The 26,032-nt window shown below is 42.2% G+C and overlaps 1 protein-coding gene and 1 non-coding gene across 3 annotated transcripts in view; one reads left to right on the top strand and one right to left on the bottom strand.

Moving 5' to 3' along the window:
* The first annotated feature begins 7,339 nt into the window (after positions 1 to 7,339).
* DENND5B (DENN domain containing 5B) overlaps positions 7,340 to 26,032 on the top strand; it is a 211,083-nt gene continuing 192,390 nt past the window's right edge. For both annotated transcript variants that reach the window (XM_004270878.3, XM_004270879.3), the window contains exon 1: positions 7,340 to 7,837. In XM_004270878.3, coding sequence (XP_004270926.1) covers positions 7,711 to 7,837 — 127 coding nt within the window. In that variant the 5' untranslated portion in view covers positions 7,340 to 7,710. The remainder of the gene's footprint in view (positions 7,838 to 26,032) is intronic.
* LOC117201742 (U6 spliceosomal RNA) lies at positions 15,249 to 15,355 on the bottom strand. The gene has a single exon (XR_004483832.1). It is a non-coding gene; the product is annotated as a U6 spliceosomal RNA (small nuclear RNA).

Raw genomic sequence — 26,032 nt, 5'->3', positions numbered from 1 at the left:
TATTTGAGATATGAAAAATAAAAAGTGGAAGCTTTTCATATTTTCTAAGCACAAACATAAGTATAGAGTTTCTTTTTAACACAGGATCATACTCTATATTTTTCTTTCTTGATTTGATATATTTTATATATTCAACCATATAGTAGATAATTTTTTTTCTATCCGTGCATCCTTCTTTCTTACATTACACCACATAGATATACCATAATTTATATAACCATTTCCTTTTGGTAGAAATAAGATTGTCTCCATTTTTTTAATACCATGAACAATGTTTCAGGTCATATCACTGCACACATATCCTTTGCTTGTGTATTTTTGTAGGAGAGATTCTGAGAAGCAGAATTGATGAAACAAAAGGTAGGAGTGTTCTAAATTTTGATGGAAAATCTGTATTTTAATCGCTACTCTTATATTCTCAATCTTGGTTTAGAGAAGGAACCCATCCAACCAAGGAAACTATCCTCTACAGCAGACTGTTAAGATTTCTTCCTCATCCTATGGTCCCTGATTCTCAGGTGGAGCCTGACCTAGCTGCCTGAGATTCTAGTGGCATATTGTTGTTACCTCCTTGAGAAGAGATAGCACTGGGGCTTTTTCCAGAATATGGAATTATATATTCTTTCCTTTTAGATTTAGAATATGTATAATTTTATTTTTAACTGGGAGGGAACTTACAGATCAATCCCCTTATTTGGGGGGCATACTTTTAGTTGCTAGTAAAAGAAAATAACTCAAACCGGCTGAAACAATAAAAGGAATGTATTGGCTCACATTAACTGACAAATCCCAGATATTGACCTGGCTTCTTGTGTGATTTGATCCGGAGTTCATGATATAATCTGCTTTTCAGAGTTCCTCTAGTCTCTGCCCTGTTCTGTATGTTGCCTTCATCCTTGGCCTGGCTTTCCTTGTAGGGCTACCAGCAATTCTGTATACTTCCTCATTTACATCCAAGACGAGAAGAGGTTGTTCCTTCCTCCAGTTATCAAATGAAAGTTCTGAACCTCACACTAAGTAGACCAGCTTAGGACAATTGTCCATCTTCAAATCATTAACCCTTAAAGGGACATAGGTTCACAAAGCCTCACCCTAGAGCTAGCAGTAAGGCCAATCCCACCCAAACAACATCAAGGCTAAACAATGAAGGGAGGGGAATGGATTCTGATTAAACAAACACTCCTTAGGGAGGAACTTCCTTTCCTCTTGCCTCTTTTCCATAAGGAGGGACTTCTACTACGGTAACACTCATGGCCCCTCCTTTGCCCCTTGCTTACTATTCTCTTGAATGATGGATAGCAAAGTCTGACATTCATGGTCCTCATTTCTCTGCTGGATGGAGCTAATCAAATTAAAGGTTGTAAGCATTGAAGATTCAGCTATTTTCTTTCCACCTGGAGCTTATGTGGGGCAGCAATACTAGGGTAAATGTAGATGTTCTGCAGTCTCAAATGTTCCCTTCTGTGTGCCGTGCCAGGGTCTGGCTTGGGGGAAGATTTCTGAACACAAAATGTAATCTATCAACAATTGAAAAAATAAGTTTATGATATTTTAAATATAGTCTGCTATTGTTTCAAGAAATAGATAAGGTATAATTAGTTTTTATAGGTTTATGTATTTATAGTTATATAAATCTTGAAAACATATACAGAGTTACAGCTTCTCTTCACGTCTTTTCAATTGGGGTTGGGTGGATGCGTAGAGAGGTATTTATACCTTTTAGCCTGGGGTAGCCAGAAGGTTTTGCTTAATCCTTCCTATCAATATTCTCCAGGCCAAATCACACTTACATATATGCTCTTTTGGCTGCAAGGGGCAGAATCCCAATTTAAATTACCTTAGGCAAAAAAAAGTCAAATTCATGATAACATTAGAGGATGCTTGCTCCATTTGTGTCCTCTGTCCTGAGTGTCATCCTCATTCTTCTCTCTTGCTGCAGATTATCTTTCTTCCCATAACAGAAACATGACTACTGGTATCTCCTGAGTTTCTCAGCTTACAATGCTGGCCACCTGCAGAGAGACCACCTCAACTCTCTAGGTTTCAAGTCCAAGACCAATGAGAAATTGCTTATTGGCCCAGCTTGGGCCACAAGGCTTCTTCTAGACCAATCAATTGTTTTGAGAGGAGGGAGAGATGTGCGTGTGTGTGTGTGTGTGTGTGTGTGTGTGTGTGTGTGTGTGTATGTGTGTGTGTCTGTGAGATGTTGTATCACATCATTGTATCGATAGCTCCTAAGAGAGCAATTTGGTTGGAATGAAAGGAACAGGGTTCTCAGAAGAAGGAGGCGGTCCTGAGAAAATAATTACACATAAATCTACTATAGTATTATTGGAAAAAAGAGAAAGAATAGGACTAGATGATGAATAGGAACTAATGTTTGGTATTTTATATGAGGTAAAGGGAGAAAAGAAGGTCTAGAGATTTCATTGAGAAAGTAAGGAAACATTCATGTGAAACTTTTTTTTTTAACATCTTTATTGGAGTATAATTGCTTTACAATGGTGTGTTAGTTTGTGCTTTATAATGAAGTGAATCGGCTATACATATATCACCATATCTCCTCCCTCTTGCGTCTCCCTATTTTTTTTAATTAGGATTTTTTAAAAAAAATTTTATTTATTTTTGGCTGCGTTGGTCTTCATTGCTGTGCGTGGGCTTTCTCTAGTTGTAGTGAGTGGGGGTCTACTCTTTGTTGTGGTGCATGGGCTCCTCATTGTGGTGGCTTCTCTTGTTGCGGAGCATGGGCTCTAGACGTGTGGTCTTCAGTAGTTGTGGCTCGCGGGCTCTAGAACGCAGGCTCAGTAGTTGTGGTGCTCCGGTTTAATTGCTCCGCGGCATGTGGGATCTTCCCAGACCAGGGATGAAACCCATGTCCCCTGCATTTGCAGGCGGATTCTTAAGCACTGCGCCACCAGGGAAGTCCCCATGTGAAATTTTAGATAGTACAGACATACTCAAAATGTTGACAAATGTTATGCCTTATTACTTTCAAATACTTCAGATGAAACAAAATGGCAAAATGTTAATATTAAAACTAGGTGATGGGTATATATGTGCTCATTATCCTAGTCTTTCTGTATGTTTGAAAAATGTTCATTTCAAAAGAAAAAAATAATCAAATTCCGAAGTGGATCTCTGAAAAGAAGTCATAAGCAGCACAGAGGGGAAAGATTAGTCAACTCAAGTAAGGAGATGTCATAGACTTATCAACATCAGAGCTGAAAGGGCCTTAAGATATCCTACAATCCAGTCTTTTAGGCTTTGTTCCTGTCCTGCCACTAACAATGTGTGTTTGGGTAAGTCACGAAAATTCTGTGGAACTTAGACATTTTTATTTGTAAAGTGAGAGGGCTGGCTTAGCTGATTTCAAATATTCTGTGTTAAACTCACTCAAAACTAGCTAAGACTAGGGACTTCCCTGGTGGCACAGTGGTTAAAAATCCACCTGCCAATGCAGGGGACATGGCTTCGAGCCCTGGTCCGGGAAGATCCCACATGCGGCAGAGCAGCTAAACCTGAGAGCCACAAATACTGAAGCCCCTAGATCCTGAGTTCCACAACAAGAGAAGCCTGCGCACCACAATGAAGAGTAGGCCCTGTTCACTGCAACTAGAGAGAAAGCCCACACACAGCAACGAAGACCCAACACAGCCAAAAATAAATAAATACATAAATTTATTAAAAGAAATCATTAGCTAAGACTAGCTCTCAGGTATCAGTAAGACTTTAAGAAAGTGAGTCACCCCCATTTGCCTGGCATTGAAGGCTCTTCATGCTCTGGCTCCAACTGAACTATTGTCCTCTATGCACTTTTATACCCCAGTCATTTCCTCTGTGCCTGGAACGTCTTCCTTCCCATCTCTACCTGATGAACTCCTATTCCTCTTATAAGGCCACCTCAAATATTACCACTTTCTTGATGTCCTAGTGGATTCCTTAATAAGATTTGACCTCTGCTCACTAAATCCTACATCACTTTTTGAACTTGTCCTGTGGAATATACGACATTTTACTTTTTATTATCTCTTTTTGGTATTTTAATTATTATTATTAATTTTTTCCGGTACGTGTGCCTCTCACTGTTGTGGCCTCTCCTGTTGCGGAGCACAGGCTCTGGACGCGCAGGCTCAGCGGCCATGGCTCACGGGCCCAGCCGCTCTGAGGCATGTGGGATCTTCCCGGAACGGGGTACGAACCCGTGTCCCCTTCATCGGCAGGCGGACTCTCAACCACTGCGCTACCAGGGAAGCCCGGTATTTTAATTATTTTTGAAAAATATTTTCCTTCCTGCTAGACTCTAGACTCCTGAAGAAGAGGGATTGTGTTTTATTTAGTTTCATATTCTCAAAGCATTAGCATAATGACTTACATAAAAGAGATTTTTTATAAACTTGGACCCATTGTATACAGTAGAAACAGATTTATGCAAAATCGCGAGATGGCTGTTTTGCTACCAAACTCTTATTGGCATAAACTGACACTTTTTCTGAAACTAATGATGAGGGAATATGGTTATTGATTTTCCAAATAACTTTTCATTGTGATAAGATTTTCCCAGAAAGCTAAAACCCTGGCAGAAGAAAATGTCACTCAAGAAAACGTCACTCACAAAAGAAAATCTTTTGTTGGAATTGTGATTATTTGGCATGTTTTGTGCTATGTAGAGGTTAAAGCTGGGATTGTTTTCTCCATTGCAGGTTCCCAGTCAGGCAGCATATGTACAAGCAGAATGCAAGGCCATGCTCTAAGTATTTGATCAATGATCTGCTGTCTCTGAAGGACTCTCTGGTAAAAACTCCAATGGAGGGCATCACTTATGCTTGGAGAGGCTCAGCCATGCCAGGGTCTGCTGCCTGCAGGAAGCACAGGAATGAGGAATTGACTGAGCACGGCTAACCTGGTGGCATATCATGTGGTGACTCTGACTACTAGTAAAATGTGGTCCAATGAACATCTGGGACTCTGAATAGTTACTTTAGCAATCCCATCTCTCTTGGTTGTGAGTATGTGTGGATGACATGGTGGAAATGAAGGACGGTACCGACAGAGGTTGTCTTAGCATGGGAATAGGGATATGATCTCTCCCCTCAACACAACTTAAATATTTTGTAAGATTTAAGTCATTTTTGTTCACTTAGCTAATTTATTTCTATGTCATTATTTTGGAGGAAAACATGTATGCAATGATATATAGTTAATTCTTGGTTATCCTTTCAGCTTTTTTCTGTTTTGTTTTTTGGTTCGCGGGCCCCTCACTGCTGTGGCCCCTCCCGCCACGGGGCACAGGCTCCGGACGCACAGGCCGAGGGGCCACGGCTCACGGGCCCAGCCGCTCCGCGGCATGTGGGGTCCTCCCGGACCGGGGCACGAACCCGCGTCCCCCGCATCGGCAGGCGGACTCCCAACCCCTGTGCCACCAGGGAAGCCCTCAGCTTTGTTTAATTGCAGTTTAATGCAGAATATACCTACACATTGTCATTCTGAAGTGATAATTAGAACATATCCAGGTATCTTCAAATTAGAGTTTAATCTTGTAATGTGTGACAATTCTCTTGAAAGCCTTAGGGGCGATTTTAGAGATTTTGTCTATTTTGATGAAATTTATATATCATAATTGAATGCATAACATTTGAAAAGTAACTGACTTATGAGTTTGTAAGCCCTGCATTACAAACTCATAAGTCAGTTACTTTTCAAATGAACAAAAAGTGACATATCCCTTGGCTAGTGCAAACAGTAAATTAGTTTTCTATTGTGCTTTGTTTTATTAGTCTAGAATCTAACAAACAATCTGTAAGGATCTACCAGCAAAGACAGGAGAAACATACACAACCTGTCATTCCCTCCCCCCACCATTAGTGAAATTGTTTTACATATTTCAGTACCCTGTATATGAGAAACAGCAATCATTGTATAATAGCAAATTAGCATATGTTCATAAATATGTCACAGATATTACAGTTTCTGTATTTTCCTAGTAGCATCAACAACTTGTTACTACCTAGATAACCACCCTTCTTTCATTCATTCTATAAACATAAATTGAAGGACTACATGGACCAGGGTTCTGATAGATACTAGAAATAGGAATAGCAGGATGGTGACTCCTGCTGTGTGGAGCTTACAACCCAGATGAGCACACAGACACAGAAAAAGTCATTATAAGCGTTTTGAGGGAAAAGTGCAGGGTGCAACAGGAGCTAATGGTGCGTTTCCCAGGCTGTGGCTCATTCTGATTTTTTGATTCTTCTTACCCTTCAAACTTGGAGAGAAAGTGAGGGTACAAGCTACAGTAATTGATGGTATGCATGCATACATATCTTCCAGGAAGAACATTATTCAGTCAAATAATTGAGGTTCGTCCTCTCAGTCCACCTCCCTGGAAGGTTTGCTTTTGTGTCTAGCAGCGTTGTTCACGATGCACACCCACACGCCCCCCCCCCCCGCCCCGCTCCCTTATCCCCAAATCCCGAAGGAAGAGAGTACGGAGTGGTGTGGAAGGGATGACACTGTGGAGTGGGATGGATTCAGTTTTTCACCTTTCAAGAGAGGAAGAACTGACTGGTGAGCTCGTTCTGAATAATGTGAAGTCAGAGGAAAGGGCAGGGTAAGAGAGCCATAGTCTTGCGAAGAGCAGAGTTCAGGGTCTAATTCCTGTTGCTTTATCAGCCGCTGATTGTACCTGCTGGGAGAGCTGATAATATCAAATGAGTACAGAGCTGGGGAACTGGAGCGCCTTGGCTACTTTACACTGACCTGGAAAATGTCAGGATAAATTACGGAATGGGTCGAGGAGGGGAAGTTGGTAATTGAAGTCCTTTTAGAAGTCTCAAAGCTTTGTGGATATTGAGTATTGTTCCCCCCCTGCCCCCTTCACCATTGAGCTGGCACCAATTCAGTGAGGAAGGATGGCTTGTGAATGGGGCTGAGGGCTGGGAGAAGGATTCAAAGACTAGGATCTTAAAATGAGATTGGCATCTGCACTTGTCACAGTTTAAAACATGTTGATGGTCCAGATCGTTGTGGGAAATGATTTCAGAGCGCCGTTAACCTTTCCCAAAGCTGCATTTCTTTTTTTAAAAAATCAGGATAGGTAGCATCCCGTTTAGAAAGCATAATCCTGCTCTGCGGCTTTGCCTCTTGCGGGCAGGTGGAGGCCAGGAGCCGCGTGTGTGGGGTCGCCCCCGCGCCGCAGCCCCCGCCGGCGGGCGGGCACGAATCCCGCCAGCCCTAGGCTCTCCCTCCGAGCCCGCTGCACGCGCGCGCACACACACGGCCGAAACGCGCGCTCCCGCCCCTCGCGAGCGCGCCCTCCTCTCCGCGCCCCCGCCCCACGCGCCGGTCCTCCGCGCCCCCACGCTCCCACAGCCCGAGCGCCGGCTCAGCTGACCCGCGGGCGCTAGACGCCGTGGCTCCCAGCTCGCGAGTGCAGCTGCGGCGGCGCGGGCCTCTCACGGCGACACTCCCCCCCCCCGCGCCCCTCCCCCACCCCGCACCGGGATCCGGACCGACTGCGCGCGAGCTCGCGGCCCCTTCCCCGGCGCTGAGCGAGGAGCCAAGCTGCGGTGACGAGCGGCGGCTGCGCGGCCATGGGCGCGCCCCGGTCGCCCTAGGGCGGGCGCGCGGAGACCAAAGCCCGAGCGGCAGTCTCGGCCGCGAGCCCTCTCGGGAGGCGGCGGCGGCGGCAGCAGGAGCAGCGCAGCCGGGATGAGCGGGAGCGGCGCGGCGCCTGGCCCGGGCTCGGGCTCCTCCCCGGCCGCTTGCCGTTTCGCGCACTACTTCGTGCTGTGCGGGATCGACGCGGACAGCGGCCTGGAGCCTGACGAGCTGGCGGGTAAGGCCGGGCTGCGGTGGCGCGGGGGTCCCTTCAGGGACGCGGGGGGTGCTGCGGGGACGCTTGGGAGGCGGCGTGCGGGCTCCAGACAAAGTCAGCTCCCGGCGGCGCCCGCTCTCTGGCCGGCAGGGCTCTCGGGCGGCGATTAATGACATTGTTATTTATTCCGCGTGCAGGGTGCGCTGCTGAGCCCGCGGGCGCCCGCCGGGGGCTTTTGCCTGACGGGCGCGGGGTTAGGAATAACGGGTGCGGGGGCAGTGTCGGGGTCGGCCCCGAGGGCACGGCCCCAGCCCGGCGCGCCGGCCCCCTCGCCCGCAGCTGCCCGCGGAGGCGGTCGGTGAGTCACCGGGCGCATTAACTCCAGGCCTCTCTGTGCTCCTGCGGCTCCCGCCCCCTACCCTCCACCCTCCGCCCCGGCTGCGAAGTTTCAGCCTCGGCACGTGACGTGGCGCCCCGGCCCCCTCGGGGAGGGGAGTTGGAGGCCGCGGGGTTCGCGCCCACCCAGGTGGCGGTGGCCCGTGGGGCGAGCACCGGGCGGGAGGCTGGTTGTACTTCATCCCTGACTGTTCCCGGTCTGCGCCGCCTCACGCCTCGGGTTCTGCGATGACCGTCGAGTCACCTTTTGGAATCCTGTCGGTTTGGCAGTGTCACCGGAGCTGGCGACGATCTTTGAACGCTCGGGTCCCGGCACGACGCTTTGTTGACACCGCTTATACTGTTCCGAGTTTAAGTAGTTGGATATTTCCCCTCAGTTGGGTGCACCGAGTGTTGCCGCCTGGGTTTTCCTGGAGGGGCATTGGCCCGTCCTCTTGACTCAGTTGGTGGCGCAGTGCAGGACTGAGCTGGGGAACCGACGCTGGGAAGGGGGGCTATTAAAGGATGGTGGTGGAGGGGCCGGGGGTGAGTGCACAGTGTCTGGAGGAGGCCGGGGAGAAAAGGCTGATTTCATTTTTCATGCCTGTGTCTTTCTGCTTGCCTTCTTGGGATCTGAATCTGGATTTTTTTTTTTTTTTAAATGGGTGAGATAAGTGACATCTACCGCTTGAACTTTATCTGTGTCAGTGTTAAACACTTAGGTCATAGCCTTTCAGAGCAGCTTCTTTTGGACATAGCATTCTTGATTGCACCAGTGTGTATTTTTCTTTTCTTTTCCTTTTTGGAGGGGCGGACTGGGAAGAATGTATTAAATAATAAACAATAGTAAACAAAACTGTTCAGCCTTAAGATACAATACCCAAGTGACCTCTTAACCTAAGTGAATATCTTAAGTCGGTTTCGCAGCAAAACATTTTCAACAAAAACTATGTCTAGTTTTACTTAATTTTATTTTTTGAAAAGAGAGAGGAGTACCAGGTTTTCTCTATGTGTAATTATATATTCATGTTGTTTCTTCAGTTAAGATTTCATGTACATATTAAGAATGGCTTTGTTAAGGGTTATGGAGTTAGAAAAAAATGTTTGCAGAGATTCCTCTTTTGGGATTGGTGAAGGGATTATTTTATGTTTCTAGAATCCCTTTTCCCCTAAACATCTCCCTAAGCATTTGTGGCACTGAGGCTCTTGGAGACCTTCTGTCAGTGGCGACTGATGACTGGAAAAAGCCTGTATTTTTTTCTTCATCAAGTCTGTATGCCTAGTAAAGCTAAAACAACACCTGTAAGTGTGGCCTGGGACTCTTTAGGCATAGTGCAAATGGCTTTAACAAAATTAAACAGTAAAAAAACTTTTAATGCTTTTTTTTAAGGCACAAACTGCCTTCTCCTTTTGCAGTACTATGGGTGAGTGTGGGTGTTGTTTGAGATTTCTGCCCCTCATAATACTTGGTGTTTTGAGGTAACAATTTTGTCTGATAATATTTTCATTTGTTCATTCAGCAAATAGTTTTGAAAGCCTTTAGGTGTAGATTGTGTTCTAGGCCCTGGGCTCAGCTGTAATCAAAGCAGTCAAAAAATTCCTGCCATCATAGAACTTACATTGTAGCATGACGAAATAATAAAAATATATAGTTTGTCAGAGGTTAATAAGTGCTATGAGGAAAAATAAAGCAGGGAAATGATGGTAGGGCAGTGCCAGCAGAATGGTGAGACTTGTGGGGTCGTAACGATTTTAAATAAGATGGTTAGGGAAGGCCTCACTGATAAGGTGATATTTGAACAGAACCCTAAAGGAGGTGAGGAAGCAAGCCATGTGGATTGTCTCAGGGAACAGCATTGTAGGCAGAGGAAACAGCACGTGCAAAGACCTGAGGTGGAAGGGTGCCTAGTTTTGCAGGTAACAGCAAGGAGGCCAGTGTGGTTGATACTGAGTAAGAGGGAGGTTAGTAGATATGATCATTGAGAAGGGGTAGGGGAGATTCTGTAGGGCCTCATAGACAGACTTCTACTCTGAGGTGGAAAACCATCTCACTGGGTTTTGAGCAGTGTAATGAGATCTGATGTACCTTCTGAAAAGATGGCTGTGGCTACCATGTTGACTGGAGTATATCAGGGGCAAGGATAGAGATGGACCAGTTAGGAGGCTCTTTTTCACTGTTGGAGGTGAGAGTTGTTGGTGGCTTGGACCAGGGCAGTAGCCGTGAAGTGGTTAGAAGCTGGATATATTTTGAAGGGAGAGTCAGCAGGACTTGCTGATGAATTGAGTATGGTATTCATACTCAAAGAAAGTGATCAGAGATGACTCCAGGGTTTTCTGCCTAAGCAATTATAAGCACCTTTATTTACTAAAATTGGAAGACTGATGGAGAAGCTGGCTGGAGAAGATTAGTTTAGCTTTGGACATGTTAAGTTTGAGGTTCCCGTTAGACATTCAAATGGAGATACCAAGTAGGCAGGACATATTTCAGGGGTCTGAATTTATTTTTAGATATGAATCGAAAGCCATGAAATTGGGTGACATCACCCAGGGAGTGGGTGTAGATAGAAAAGAGGATTGAGTCCTGGAGACATTCCAACATTCAGAGGTGAGAAGGATGAGGGGAAAACAACCAAGGAGGTTAAGAAATGTGACCAGTGAAGGGCTTCCCTGGTGGCGCAGTGGCTGAGAGTCCACCTGCCGACGCAGGGGACACGGGTTCGTGGCCTGGTCCGCGAAGATCCCACATACTGCGGAGCGGCTGGGCCCGTGAGCCATGGCCGCTGAGCCTGCGTGTCCGGAGCCTGTGCTCCACAACGGGAGAGGCCACAGCAGTGAGAGGCCCCCCCGCCCCGCCAAAAAAAAAAAAAAGAAATGTGACCAGTGAGAGGAGAGGAAACAAGAGAATGTAGTATCATGTTCCAGCTAACAGTCTTAACTGTTTCCACAGAGTTACATTTAAGGATCAGGAAACAAGGCCAGTGAGTTAGGCAAATTAGTCAGAAGGTTGTTTCTGTTTTGCTGCATTAATTTCAAAGTTAATGATAGTTAAGTTTCTATTTTACTTTTCTGGAGCTGATCCATTTTTATCACACTGTTTCTTAGCAAGTTGTCACCCTGCCTGTAGAAGATCTTAATTGACTTCTATTAAACGTAAATTCTACCAATTGCTTTATAGACTTTTTCTTAACATATGCATATTCCTAGAACTCACACTGTGCAGGTGGTGGGACATTGTTATCAAATGAAGGACACAAACCATATGATGAAGTAATAATTAAATAGACTGAGACTTTATGAGAAATGAGACCTTTACACTCCTCCAGTAAGGTGCTGCTTTACCAACAATGGAAAAGACTTCTTTCATCTCAAATAGGTCTTTTAACAGCAGAAGATAATTTAAATATATATAAATTTAAAATATTTTAAAATGGAAGACCTAGAAATTTTACGGAGATATCTCTCTCTATATGTATACTGTTACAGCAGTATTGCCTATTGTCCTTTCTCTACCATGTCTTAGCTGTTGTGCTTCTCCTACTCACTGTATGTTTTCAAGATGTACTTTATCCGTAAACAAAATTGTCCCTTAAATGTTAAAGCAGAAATGTTTAAATTTCTCTTAATGTTAAAGAAAACAAAAAGTTTCAAACTGATTCTTTATTGCATAAAGAAGAAAGGGGCTGTAAATAGAAGTCACTGGAATTAGTTGATGTGAAGGGAAGAAGGTGTCATTTTGAAATTTTCTTTTATGTCTCTCATTTCCTCCAATACCTAGCTGTAGGAATTTATGTGGCTTGATTTACAGCACAGATCTTTCAGGCAATGGAAAAGTGAAGGATGTGGGGCTTCCCTGGTGGTGCAGTGGTTAAGAATCTGCTTGCCAGTGCAGGGGACACGGGGTTGAGCCCTGGTCCGGGAAGATCCCACATGCTGTGGAGCAGCTAAGCCCGTGCGCCACAACTACTGAGCCTGTGCTCTAGAGCCCACGAGCCACAACTACTGAAGCCTGTGTGCCTAGAGCCTGTGCTCGGCAAAAAGAGAAGCCACCGTAATGAGAAGCCTGCGCGCTGCACGAAGAGTAGCCCCTGCTCGCCACAACTAGAGAAAGCCCATGAGCAGCAACGAAGACCCAACACAGCCAAAAATAGATAAATAAATAAATTTAAAAACAAAAAACAAACAAAAAAAAATGAAGGATGTAATTAGACCTTTATTTAAGTAACATAAATATGCGAACCCCCAAGAAGGAAAAGCCTTTGCCTCTCTCTTTCATAGTACCTTATACATAGTACATAGTGTTTAATAAGACTTACACATGAGTCTACAAATTGTGTGGTGACCAGAATATTCTTAAAGCTTTCCCATGGTAGCTTGGATTCAGTACTGCTGATAGATATGGAAGTCTGATGGGTGAGCACTGCCACAGACCTTTGTTTAGAGATCTTCCTTGGTGCCTCCAGCTGTTTATTTTTAGCCTTGGTGTCTTGGCTCTGGTTTCCAGAAGAGTTTAGAGGCAGTGGAGACCATGGTCTAAATTCAAATATAAAATTTAGTTGAGACTGACAGTATCATGCCACAGTAGTGCTGGAAAGGATCTTAGACATCATTTAGAGTGAAGAAACCAAGGCTGAGAGTTTAAGGTCTTAGAGATCACATTTGACCAGTGCAGGCACCAGACTAAAGCCTGTTTTTTGGGGTTTTTTTTGGCCTTGTCTCGCGGCTTGTGGGATCTTAGTTCCCTGATCAGGGATGGAATCTGGGGTCTCGGCAGTGAGCGCTGAGTGAGTCCTAACCACTGGACTGCCACGGAATTCCCAAGCCTGTTTGTTCTAATACACAAAGCTCCATAGTTATTTAAGCTCAGAAAAAAGATGAGGTTTACTCAAATTGCAAGCATTTCAGGATTGCCCTTAATCCAGACTGAATGTCAGTAGGCAAGTCTGTGCTAAAGTCTTTTAAAAACTGCCGCCAGGTGTACGGGCGTGGGTGGGGTAGGAGCTTCCTTCATCTGACTACATTGGTGGTGCCTCAGTTGTTAGCCTTGTGGACATCCCTGGCCCGCAATAGATTATGTTTGGGAGTTTGGAAGGTCTGACCTGGTAACTGGGAGGCTGGGGAAGGAATAATACAAGGATCAATTTCCATTCTAATGGGGCCAAAGAAGATTCAAGGTCTGGTTGCTGTGGTATAGTGATAACTTGATTTTAAAAATCCACTGGGAGGGACTTCCCTCGTGGTCCAGTGGTTAAGACTACGCACTCCCAATGCAGGGGGCCTGGGTTCTATCTCTCATCAGGGAACCAGATCCCACATGCCACAACTAAGAGCCCACGTGCTGCAACTAAAAGGTCCCGCGTGCTGCAACTAAGACCCGGTGCAGCCGAATAAATAAATATTAAAAAAAAACAAAAAAAAAGTTTAAAAAAATCCACTGGAAATAAAATTCTTCATGGTGAAATTGGCCCAGCAGTGAGAGCAGCTAAGTCCCTGTGGTAACCCTAGGGCTCAGGCACCTGCTGCATTGGTTAATGCAGGACCTTCCAGCATAGGGAGCTCAGAAGACCAGAGAAGACAAGATGGATAGGGAGAGGGGAGGAGGAAGGGGCATAAGTGTCTTTGGAGGAGGAGAAAATAGTAAGAGAAAGGGGAAGAAAGGGGACGGGAAGAGAAGAAGAAGGCTGGAGGAGGGCAAGTACATAATATCCACTGCTAAGGAGTTGAGACATACTGTTCTGAAATTCCTGAGTATATCCTTTTGTTTGCATTTCCACTTCTGGTCACAGACACTCTTGGAGTAATAGAAGTTAGTCATAATTTCCATGGAACTCCATATGGAAGAAAACATTTTCTTCTTCTATAATTTGTTAGAGGGTAGAGGTGGTTCCTACATAAGGTACTTTAGTCGACTATACTTCAATTAAAAAAAAAGTACTTTAGGAAACAAGTGTTATATGTCCAGATCCTTAACAGTTTTGATTAATAGTGACCTAAATTTTGTTTTTGGTAAAGCTGTAACTACTATTATGCTTTGGATTAATTATTCAATTTTTTTAAAATGAATTTATTTATTTTCGGCTGCGTTGGGCCTTCGTTGCTGTGCATGGGCTTTCTCTAGTTGTGGTGAGCGGGGGATACTCCTCATTGCGGTGCATGGGCTTCTCATTGTGGTGGCTTCTCTCTATGTGGAGCACGGGCTCTAGGCGTGCGGGCTTCAGTAGTTGCGGCACGCAGGCTCAGTAGTTGTGGCTCACGGGCTCTAGAGCACGGGCTCAATAGTTGCGGTGCACGGGCTTAGTTGCTTCATGGCATGTGGGATCTTTTTGTACCAGGGATTGAACCCGTGTCCCCTGCATTGGCAGGCAGATTCTCAACCACTGCACCACCTGGGAAGCCCCTAATTATTCAATGTTAAATGCTTACAGTGTGCCAGGTTGAGGAGTATATAGGTGACACTCACTGTTCTGAAAAAATCTACAATGAAATAGCAATAATAAAATAACATTTATTTAGTACTTTCCACATGCCAAGCACTGGCATAATACTTCATGATTATTACCTCATTTAATCCTGACAACCTTAGGAAGTGGCACTATTTTCTCTATTTTCCAGATGAGGAAACAGGCTAGAGAATTTAAGTACTTTACCTAACTTCATATAAGAAGTGAGAAACCTGGATTAAAATCTGACATGATCCATCCATGCTCATAACCACTACATTTGCTGCCTCCTTAGTAACATATACTGTATCACACAGATTATAAAATCTACCAGTACTCTTCATGGATAACCTTATAATCAAATGAGATTATTTTTTAAACTCCTCTGTAGAGGAAAGATATTAAGAGGGAGAAGACTGGTCTTTATGATCTTTAAGACCTGACTTGGCTTGTCTCTTCTTAAAGGTGGCACTGCATGCATTCTATCATTCATTTATTAAAAAAAAAAAAAAAGAATATATAATTGATTTACTTTTGTTCTTTTCTTGTGGTATTAAATTTTTAAAATATCTTTATTGGAGTATAATTGCTTTACAATGTTATGTTAGTTTCTGCTGTACCAAAATATGGAATGCTTCACGACTTTGCGTGTCCTCCTTGCGCAGGGGCCATGCTAATCTTCTCTGTATTGTTCCAATTTTAGTATACGTGCGGCCTAAGTGAGCACTACTTTTGTTTTTATTAATGTATATTTATAAAGATAAGATATTATATAGGTATAAGGCATTTACTGCATAAATAAAAATACCACTTTCAAAAAAATCTTAAACCTTTTCATTCTTCTTACTGGGTTTTATACCTGTCTTTTCTTAGCATAAATTACTTGTCCTTAGGTAAGTTTATAGTTTTGAAGAGGAATGTTGGTTGCTTGTGAAACCATGGCTTGCGTGGCTGTCAGTACAGTTGTTAAAGCTGGATGCACAGTCAGAAGCTGAGAGTCCCATCCTGGGCCTGTTACATAGGACAGCTGTGGGCCTCAAGTGTTTTTTTGTTTTTTGGGTTTTTTTGAATTTTATTTTATTTATTTTTTTATACAGCAGGTTCTTATTAGTCATCCATTCTATACACATCAGTGTATACATGTCAATCCCAGTCTTTAATTTTTGCCAATTTGATTACTATGTGTCTCGGTGTGTTTCTCCTTGGGTTCATCCTGCATGGGACTTGCTGTGCTTCCTGGACTTGGGAGGCTCTTTCCTTTCCCATGTTAGGGAAGTTTTTGACCATAATCTCTTCAAATATTTTCTTGGGTCCTTTCTCTCTCTCTTCTCCTTCTGGAACCCCTATAATGTGAATGTTGTTGTGTTTAATGTTGTCCCAGAGGTCTTTTAGGCCGTCTTCATTTCTTTTCATTCTTTTTTCTTTATTCTGTTACACAGCAGTGAATTCCACCATTCTGTCTTCCAGGTCACTTATCCGTTCTTCTGCCTCAGTTATTCTGCTATTGATTCCTTCTAGTGTAGTTTTCATTTCAGTTATTGTGTTGTTCATCTCTGTTTGTTCTTTAATTTTTCTAGGTCTTTGTTAAAATTTCTTGCATCTTCTCGATCTTTGCCTCCATTCTTTTGCCAAGGTCCTGGATCATCTCCACTATCATTATTTTGAATTCTTTTTCTGGAAGGTTTCCTATCTCCACTTCATTTAGTTGTTTTTCTGGGGTTTTATCTTGTTCCTTCATCTGGTACATAGCTCGCTGCGTTTTCATCTTGTCTGTCTTTCTGTGAATGTGGTTTTTGTTCCACAGGCTGAAGGATTGTAGTTCTTCTTGCTTCTGCTGTCTGCCCTCTGGTGGATAAGGCTATCTAAGAGGCTTGTGCAAGTTTCCTGATGGGCGGGACTTGTCTCAAGTGTTTTTATCTGTCTCGAAGGGGTTAAGTGAGATTATTGATTTCTGAACTTACCACTCCTGTCTTCTATGGGCCTGAAATTATTTTTGAATGAAAAACTAAGTATATCGGTTTTTTAAAAGATTAATCCTAAATGATATAGAAAATGAAGACTGAATATACCCCATATTTCACATGAGGACTGATGGAGTAATTATAATTTCATCCACAAGGAATGGAAAAAAATAAGTTAGTCTATGCAGTGCCCTTTACAGGAAAGGTGCGATTTTTAGTAAGCTTTTTGAAATATTAGTATCAGTTCATGGGCTCTCAGTTGTTATCTGCATGGACTCTTAGAAACCCAGAGATCCCTGTTTGAAATGACGATATTATATAATCTCTAGAAGTCTATATTCTAGCATTATGGATGATACTGCCAGTTCTCCACAAAATAGCCAGTGGGATCTGAGAATAATTTTTTCCACTTAAAATTCTTCAATAGATTCCTTTGTATTCAAATTCTTTAATGGTATCTTAGTTTGTTCAGGCTGCTATAACAGAATACCATATACTGGGTGGCTTATAAACAGCAGGAATTTATTTCTCACTGTTCTGGAGGTTGGGAAGTCTGAGATGAAGGTGCCGGCAGATCGGCTGTCTAGTGAGGGCCCACTTCCTGGTTCATAGATGGCTGTCTTACATGAAAGGGGTGAGGTTGCTGTCTGATGTATCGCTTATAAGAATATGTATGAATCCCATTCATGAAGGTTCCACTCTTATGACCTAAGCACATCCCAAAGGCCCTACCTCCAATGGTATTCATCACATTGGGGGTTAAATTTCACCATAGGAATTTTGGGGAGGGACACAAATATTCAGTCTGTTCACCCTGGTTGGCAAAGCTGTTCATGCTCTGCTTTCTGCCTGCCTTTCCAACCTTCTCAGATTGGATCACTCTTTCCTGCTACATTGGTTTTCTTGCAGGTTCTTAAACACAGCAAGCTGCTTCTTTTTTTTAAATTTTAATTTCTGTATTTTATTTATTAATTTTGGCTGTGTTGGGTCTTCATTGCTGCATGTGGGCTTTCTCCAGTTGAGGCAGGTGGGGGCTACTTTTGGTTGTGGTGCGTGGGCTTCTCACTGTGGTGGCTTCTCTTGTTGCGGAGCACGGCCTCTAGAGCGCAGGCTCAGTAGTTGTGGCTCGTGGGCTCTAGAGCACAGGCTCAGTTGCTCCGCGGCATGTGGGATCTTCCCAGACCAGGGCTCGAACCCGTGTCGCCTGCATTGACAGGCAGATTCTTAACCACTGCACCACCAGGGAAGCCCCAGCAAGCTTCTTATCTCATGGCCTATTCATCTTCTGTTCTTTCACTAGATCCTCTTCCCCTAGACCAGCATCGTCCATTGTAAATATAATGTGAGACACGTTTGTAGTTTTAAATTTTCTAGTAGCCACATTTAGAAAGGTAAAAAGAGACAGGTGATATTAATTTTATTTATATGTCTAGGAGATTATTTCAACATATAATCAATATAAAAATTATTCATGAGATATTTTACATTCTTTTTTTCTTACTAAATCTTCAAAATGCAGTGTGTATTTTACTCTTTCAGCACATCTCAATTTGGACTAGCCACATTTCAAGTGTTTAATAGCCACATGTGGGCGGTGGCCACCCTTTGGGCAGTGCAGCCCTACATCTTTGCAAGAGTGGCTTCTTCTCCTCGTTCAGGTCTTTGCACAAGTGTTACCTCCTCAGAGCAGCCTTCCAAGACCACCCTGTATAAAATAGTATCCTTCCTCTCCCTGCCTGCCCCACCCTGCAGTCGCCCTGCTGTATTTCCCTCACACTTATTACCACAGCACTTATTAGTACCGGACAATATATTGTGAATGCATTTGCTTGCTTTTACTTTTACTTTTTATTTATTTGTTTGTTTGTTTATTTTTGGCTGCATTGGGTCTTTGTTGCTGCACGTGGGCTTTCTCTAGTTGTGGCGAGCGGGAGCTACTCTTCATGCAGTGCATGGGCTTCTCATTGCGGTGGCTTCCCTTGTTGTTGTGGCTCGCGGGCTCTAGAGCGCAGGCTCAGTAGTTGTGGTGCACGGGCTTAGTTGCTCCTCGGCATGTGGGATCTTCCCGGACCAGGACTCAGACCCATGTCCCCTGCATTGGCAGGCGGATTCTCAACCACTGTGCCACCAGGGAAGCCCTGCTTTTACTTTTTAATGTCAATCTTCCCCATTAGATTGTCAGTTCCTAGAGGGCAGGACCTTGTCCCTCTTGTTTAGTATTGTATACCCTTTGACTAAAATAGTGCCTGGCCCATTATGGGGACTCAGATTGTTTGAATAAATGAATGAGATAACTTGAGATGGACAAATATAGAACTTTTCCTTTTGTTACCAACAATAAAAGTTAGTATATTTGTTTTTTTTGTGGGTTTTTTAACCTCTAAAATGGACTAGAGTTTTTTTTTTTAAATGGGAAGCTTGAAATTGATTAAAAAAACCAAGAGAGTGGATGAATGATTAATTTTTTAAAAGGTGTATGTCAGCTTTGTGGAAAGCTACTAAAATTTCTTATGTCTATAATATTTATTAGCCTAATCCTTCCCTCTTGAAATAAGGTATGATAAATAGATAAATAAAATTAATAAACTTTTTTTTTTAAACACTAGTTTTATGCAAGCAAGCATGCAGATACCAGCAATGCTTTGATTTTTTTTTTTTTAAGCAAACAACATGTCTTACTTATTTATGAACTAGTGCCAAATTATGAGCACATAAATGGTGGGTAGTGTTTATGAAATTTCAGAAAGTGTCTGTACAAACGAGCACTGGTAGCTTCAGTTGTGTCTTTAGAGGAATACCTTAGGAAATTGCATTCAGTTTCCTTCTTCATGGGCATCCACATCAGTTTTGGGCCTGATCAGCCAGGACAGTTCTCTTCTATAAAGTTTAATCCTTTGTATTTTTTTTCCATTTATACTCTGTCTTTTTTTTTTTTTTTTTTGCCGTACGCGGGCCTCTCACTGCTGTGGCCTCTCCCATGGCGGAGCACAGGCTCCAGACGCGCAGGCCCAGCGGCCATGGCTCACGGGCCCAGCCGCTCCGCGGCATGTGGGACCTTCCCGGACCGGGGCACGAACCCGTGTCCCCTGCATCGGCAGGCGGACCCTCAACCACTGCGCCACCAGGGAAGCCCCTATACTATACTCTGTCTTTATCGTACCTTGTATAATGTTCTGTTCTGCCTAAGGCTTGACTTTTTAAGATGGCACCATTTAATAACCTAGAGATTCCCAAAATTTTCAGTATGAGGCTGTCTTCTACATTACTTTTCAAACAGAATGCAAGGATATCTGTCTTAGTGTGAGGAGGGTAAGAACTGAGAATTCTGGGAATAAAAATGGAAGTATTTTATGCACTGCTGAGACAGCACGTCATGAGCCTAGAAGAACATGAAACAGTTGCTTTCCCCTTCATTCCTGTACCTTTCCCAAGAATCCATGATTTTTACTAACTTTATTCTAAATTAAATATTGTGACTATTTTAATTAGTGGATTTCTTAAGTTAATGCCTTTTAACTTGTATAAAATGTATACAAGTTATACATATATATGATGTATATAAAAAATATATTTCTTATATATAAAATGTATAAAACTTGTATACATCACTGGTACAGAAAGTTTAATTCTGAAATAACGCTTTCTTTAAATGAACTTTCAAAGATAACGTGCTAGCACTATTAAGTCAGAAGTAGTTCCAGGAAATCACCTTTATATGATGAAGCTGTGAAAATAGTTAACATTTATTGGGCCATGAACTGTGGTTGGTTTATAAACATTGTCTTTAATCCTCACGATAACTCGAAGGTATTACTATCATCACTTTACCGGCGAGGAGGCTGAGGTTTGGTGAGTTGTTGCCCAAAGTAACAGAGACAATAAAGGCCAAAGCTGGAATTGCATCCCGGTGACCCTCCTCCACTGTGCCCTGCTGCCCCTCCAAGTCTTCCAGACCAGCTGTCCTCAACTGCTGGGTGGTGACATATTACCGTGCCTGGCAGTTGTGAGTTGGGTCACAAGTAATTATTAATAATAGTTGAAACACTGAGGTTGTAAATGGTATGTATTTTTAAATAAGTGGGATGAATTCAAGGTCTTCCCTCTAATGATGTCACTCTCACTTACATTCCTATGTGCTTTTATTGAGTGGAAGAGAAAGAGGTGGCATTACATGCACCATACCAGCAATTGTGAATAGCCCCATACATGATGGGAAATCTATCTTGTTAATGCTACTGCCAAGCTAGTTATTGATGAGCTGTGAATAGTTTTCATATATTCATGTTCTCTTAGGAATACCACTGCAAAAGTAGTCTATTTGCTTCCCTTCCCTGTATATTTTTTAAAAAATTTGTTCATAGTCCAAGGACACACATGGGAGTATGTTTTTCAACACTTAACATTGATCTAGATTGTTTCTAGATACTTTTCTTAATTATAAAATATGACAGTGATTTGCAAAGAGCTTTTAAACTATAGAATACAATAAAAATATGAGGTAGAATTATAATTTTAGAGTTGTAGAATTTTTAAAGTTCAACCCTGCTGTGGACTAGTAGTCTGAATCCTTAGATACAGCTTGTAGACCTCTAGGTTTTAAACTGTGAAACCCAGTTTAAAGATATTTTAAATAGTTTGTTTTCTATATCCCAGAGGCCTTGTGATATAAATCCACCTGTTTTGCATAATTGTCTCCTGCCCTGGCCTAGAGAATCCAGGTTTCTGCTTTGAAGATCATGTTTTCTTGCCTTCCCTGTCTCTCTCTTTTCTAGTACAACACACTCCCAATTTTAACACAGAAAATTATTCTATAGTTTGAGGAAACATTCATGTAGAAGTGATATCTAAATTAAGTTTCCAATAGTCAGCATGGCACAAGTTTGCTCATAGACCAGGCTTTTGTACTTTTTTTTTTCCCCTAATCCCTGCTTCAAAGATCACCCTTATTTTCATCTTAGCCCTCTTAAAACCACAACCTGCTCTTTTGGTTCTTTTTTCTATAACAACGTGGAGAAGGGGAAATAATTTTTTGGCAAAAATTTTCACTGTCATTAACATCTCATGGTGAAGAAATTGAGGTCTCATGAATCCTCCAGTTACCTTCATCCCCAGCACAAACAGGGAGGAGGTTTGTTTGTTTTTTGGGCTGCGCTGCGGCTCGTGGGGTCTTTGTTCCCTGGCCAGAGATCGAACCTGGGCCCCAGCAGTGAAAGCCCCAGGTCTTAACCACTGGATCACCAGGGATTTCCCAGGGAGGAGTTTCTAATTTAATTTTTTTTAATGAATGCATGCATGAATGAATGCATGCATGAATGAATGAATTTATGGCTGTGTTGGGTCTTTGTTGCTGCACGTGGGCTTTCTCTAGTTGTGGTAAGCAGGAGCTACTCTTTGTTGTGGTATGCAGGCTTCTCTTGTTGGAGCACGGGCTCTAGGCACACGGGCTCTAGGCACACGGGTTCAGTAGTTGTGGCGCACGGGCTTAGTTGCTCCGCAGCATGTGGGATCACATGCCAGGGTTTGAACCCGTGTCCCCTGCGTTGGAAGGTGGATTCTTAACCACCGTGCCACCAGGAAAGTCCAGGGAGGATTTTCTTATTTCCCACAGCTATTCAGGTTCCATACTTTCTGTTTCTAGTATCCCTTCAATTTTCTTCCTTTTCCTTCCCTCATAGGCCTTTGGGAAAACAGGGACAATCTGCTAGATCAACAATATTCTTTCTATATATTAAATTTATATCATTTTGTTTCCTCCCAGGACTAAAATAACAAGGAGAGATTGTTTCCCCGTAGGCAGATGAAATGTGAATTGTTTAGGGGGAGGTGAGCATCCCGTACTCTCATACAATTCCCTGACGCGGAAGTCCTCCCTGTCATAAGAATCAGTACCAGCATATCAACTGGAATTCCATGAGAATGAGACTTTAATAAGAATAGTTTGGGCAGTAGGAATTTAGGACTGCTTAGTAGGTTTAAAGCTTATGAATGATTCACTTCTAGGACCACAGTGTTTTGTTTTACTTTCCAGGTTAGTTTTCTTCACTGTAAGTTTAACCCTAACTTTTAAGGAAACTTAAGTGGCTGGGGTAACAAGATAACAAATTGTTTAAAAATGTTTCCCCATCTCCAATCTCAAGTGTGTCTTAATGAACTTTTGTCCAAATTTCAAAATATTCTGGCTCAGCTCCAGGAAAATGAGCTTTCGTACTTGATTCCGTTTGCTTTGTGCCATTGTTCATGAGAACAGTGACTGTGATTTCACAGTTTATTAAACCATAAGCATCCGTACCATTGAGGTGTTTATGCTAAAATAGGTTATTTTGTTTAGTTGTTCTCACTCCTGTCTGGCAGTGCTTATTTTTCCATTGGCAGCCCTAGTTACAATTTTATTTTAAATAAATACATGAAAGCCTTGTGGGCTCGAATGTAAAATCTTGTGTATTCCTCACAGTGAAGGACTGACAGGCCTCGTTTACTGTGAAGCACTTGTAAACCATCTTGTCCCTGGTGGAAGGGGCCGGTGGAGAGAGAGTTAAAGTGTGCGCGTATAGAGGATGGAAGACAAAAACTTAAAACCACACCTGTTATTCCAAAATCCTCTTTTCCTGATCTCATTGATCTATCTCTTACCCTCTCTTCTACATGGAACACAGATTTTGTGGTTAGAGTGCGAGAAATGGTACAGAGATATCCAGACAAATGCCCTGGATCCTGGAGTGCCCACAGTAATTGTGCTAGAGGAGTCATTACAGGGTCTTCTGTACAAATGTCACACCTGCTAAAAGTTTAACAGAATCATGTTCACTCTTCCCTGGGATGAAATCTTCTCTAACTAGGAGTAAAGATGTAGCTTTTTCTGAATGTGGCCATAAGGCCAAGAAGTAGACATATTTTGTTGAATCATTAGAGGGCAGAGGCCTTGCTGTGAAATGTCTGTTGACATGTATGCATATTTAGTAGTTATTTCCGTGCCCCCGTGAACCCTGTTGAATAGATCAGGTGACAGCTTTTATCTGAAAGTCAGTCTTTGAGGGGCAGCTGAAGCATGGATGTATGTGTGTGAGAGATTGGTGTTTTTTTCAGTGTAGGAGAAAGAAGTAACTTCTTAAATTCCTTGCTCTTAAAAGTAAGGAATTCCTTCATAAAATTCAGATTTGCTTTGGGACTTAAAGGAAATGGTTGTATTATTTTAGTGAACATGACTGAACAGTTTTGAATGTCTTCTGAGATAATGAGATACAGCCTCCTCTCAAGTGTGGGAACTATTTTGCACCCTGTTCCCCTGTTCCCTGACCTCTGCCTTTTGACCCTGCTGCTTTGTGTGAGATTATGGGCCTTTGAGCTTTTCACCAGTCGACCCAGGTTTCCTCATACAGAAACATAAAGCTTTAAGCTTCCTTAAAAGGTGTTCTTAGAATTGGGGAGAACATTCAGATTTAATTGTGGGCATGACTTTTGTAAATATTTTTTCTTTAAAAAATCTGCTTTTTTCTGTCCAAAGTATCTATATATTTTCTAATAGGAACTCTAAAGTTTTGTGACTGTGTATATGACTAAATATGTTTTTTTCTTTGGAGAAAAGTGTCACAAAGTAAAGGTGTTTATTTAGGGAGAGACTTAAAATTCGAGCTTTCCAGGATAAGGGAACCCAAGAGAAACCCAACTGTTTGCTCCCTATCGTTGTTTCTTTAGGTATGAGAAGTTAAAAATCTGTATTCATAGGGTGTTATGCAAGAGCAACAAATTGAATATTTTCAGAGAGAATCAATACTTTAACCTGCTTATCTTTCAATAAGCACTTTTTAGACAAAAAGTGAGTAGGAAGAAAATTAGAGACAGACAAAAGGAGATGAACGCATTTAGTTTTGCTACTTGTTTGTAGTTAATGTTTTTGTTTTGTTTTTGGAAAGAGGGTAAAATTAGTGTCACAAATAAAGGTTTGCGGATTTTCTATGTATTTTATTATTGTTTTGCATACTATCTTCAAGTTTATCCAGAAAACTACGCATTTGCTCTGTTTTGGACATTTTAGTAGGACTTTCTGAGGAATGTGTGTTTTACACACTGTCCAAAGGCTTTATAATAATGAAGCTTTTGGACTTTTGTTTACATGGCACTTTGCTGCTACTGAATATCCTACCAGAAGTGAGGATAGGTAAAATAATTGGCTTGAAATAATAAAAGACAATAAGTGCTTTTAAAAAACGTATGTGGCTTTTAAATTATAAAAATAATATATGCTCAATTCAAAAGCTGAAGAATAGAGGATTGTATTAAGAAAACACAAGTATCTGTTATCCCAAAGGGGTGGAATTTAAATTAAGAAAAGAAGTTCTGATTTCTGGTCACTAGTTAGAAGCCAGAGTGACCATTTTACTGAGGTGTTGTGGTTAAATAAGCTGAGCAATAATCTGAGAAACACAATAAGATTTTCTTTTGTCCAAGTCATTGCCGTTGATTTAGTAAGACAGTTGTGATGATCTCTGTGAAGAATTGTTGGTTGAAGGAGTGAATGAATAAATAGTATGGAGTTGTCTACCTCAGGTGTTTACTTTGAGAGATAAAATTAAATCCTTAGTACTTACAACACAATCTTTTAAAAACCAAAATCCTCTAAGATCAGTAATTAAAATGAAATGGAAAAAGAAAGAGTAGCTTTGAATCTCAGGAGTTTAACACTAAAATGGTATATTAAAATTTTTTTTTCATTTTGGAAAAGAAAGAGGAAAGCACTGGTACACAAATGAGATGGAAAGACAGAGGAAAGAGAAGCTGGTAAGCAAGAGAGAGTTCAGTGACAAATGAGATAAAGTCTTGATCTCCGTCTTACTGGGAATCCAATTTATTCGTAGTCACATAGCAGAATGGAAATACGTTTAGATGGCATAAGAAACCTCTGATGGAAAATCTGGTTGTCTCCCCTCAGGTTGCTGAGTCTAGAAGCAGCAGCAGACCTGACACTTGTCCCTCACAGCTCCCTTCCTGTCTCCCACGTGGGGGCTGTGTAAACATTTCAGGAGCAGTGCTGGCACTGGCCTCAGAGAATTCAGAGAGCAGGGCCTGCAGTTTCCCTTTTCATGTAGCAGAATAATAAGAACAGGGACAATTTTTTGATTGTCTTGCAATGTTTTGGCTGTTGGTTCTTTTAGATCCTTTCTGTAAATTACTTTCCTCCTAAAAGACACTTAGTCATATGTTTAATGTGTTTAACCAACCAACCAGAGACACCTTAAGATACCAAAGAAGGCATGTTTGTCATTGTAATTGGAAAAACTTTACAAGGACAGATGTGTTTTTCTCATTTTCTTTAAACCTGTCAATTTCTTGCCATGAATATTAGTTTTGTTAGTAATGACCATGCATTCTAAAAATTTTGAGTAAATGAGGCAAAATGTTTCCTCCAAAGGAAATTTTTTTAAGGACAGAGAGAGAGGGAGAGGCAG

The sequence above is a fragment of the Orcinus orca genome, chromosome 11 (assembly GCF_937001465.1).
Source record: "Orcinus orca chromosome 11, mOrcOrc1.1, whole genome shotgun sequence".
Lineage (NCBI taxonomy): Eukaryota > Metazoa > Chordata > Mammalia > Artiodactyla > Delphinidae > Orcinus > Orcinus orca.
The sequence above is the reverse complement of the archived record's forward strand: the minus strand, read 5'-3'. Positions and strand labels throughout refer to the sequence as shown.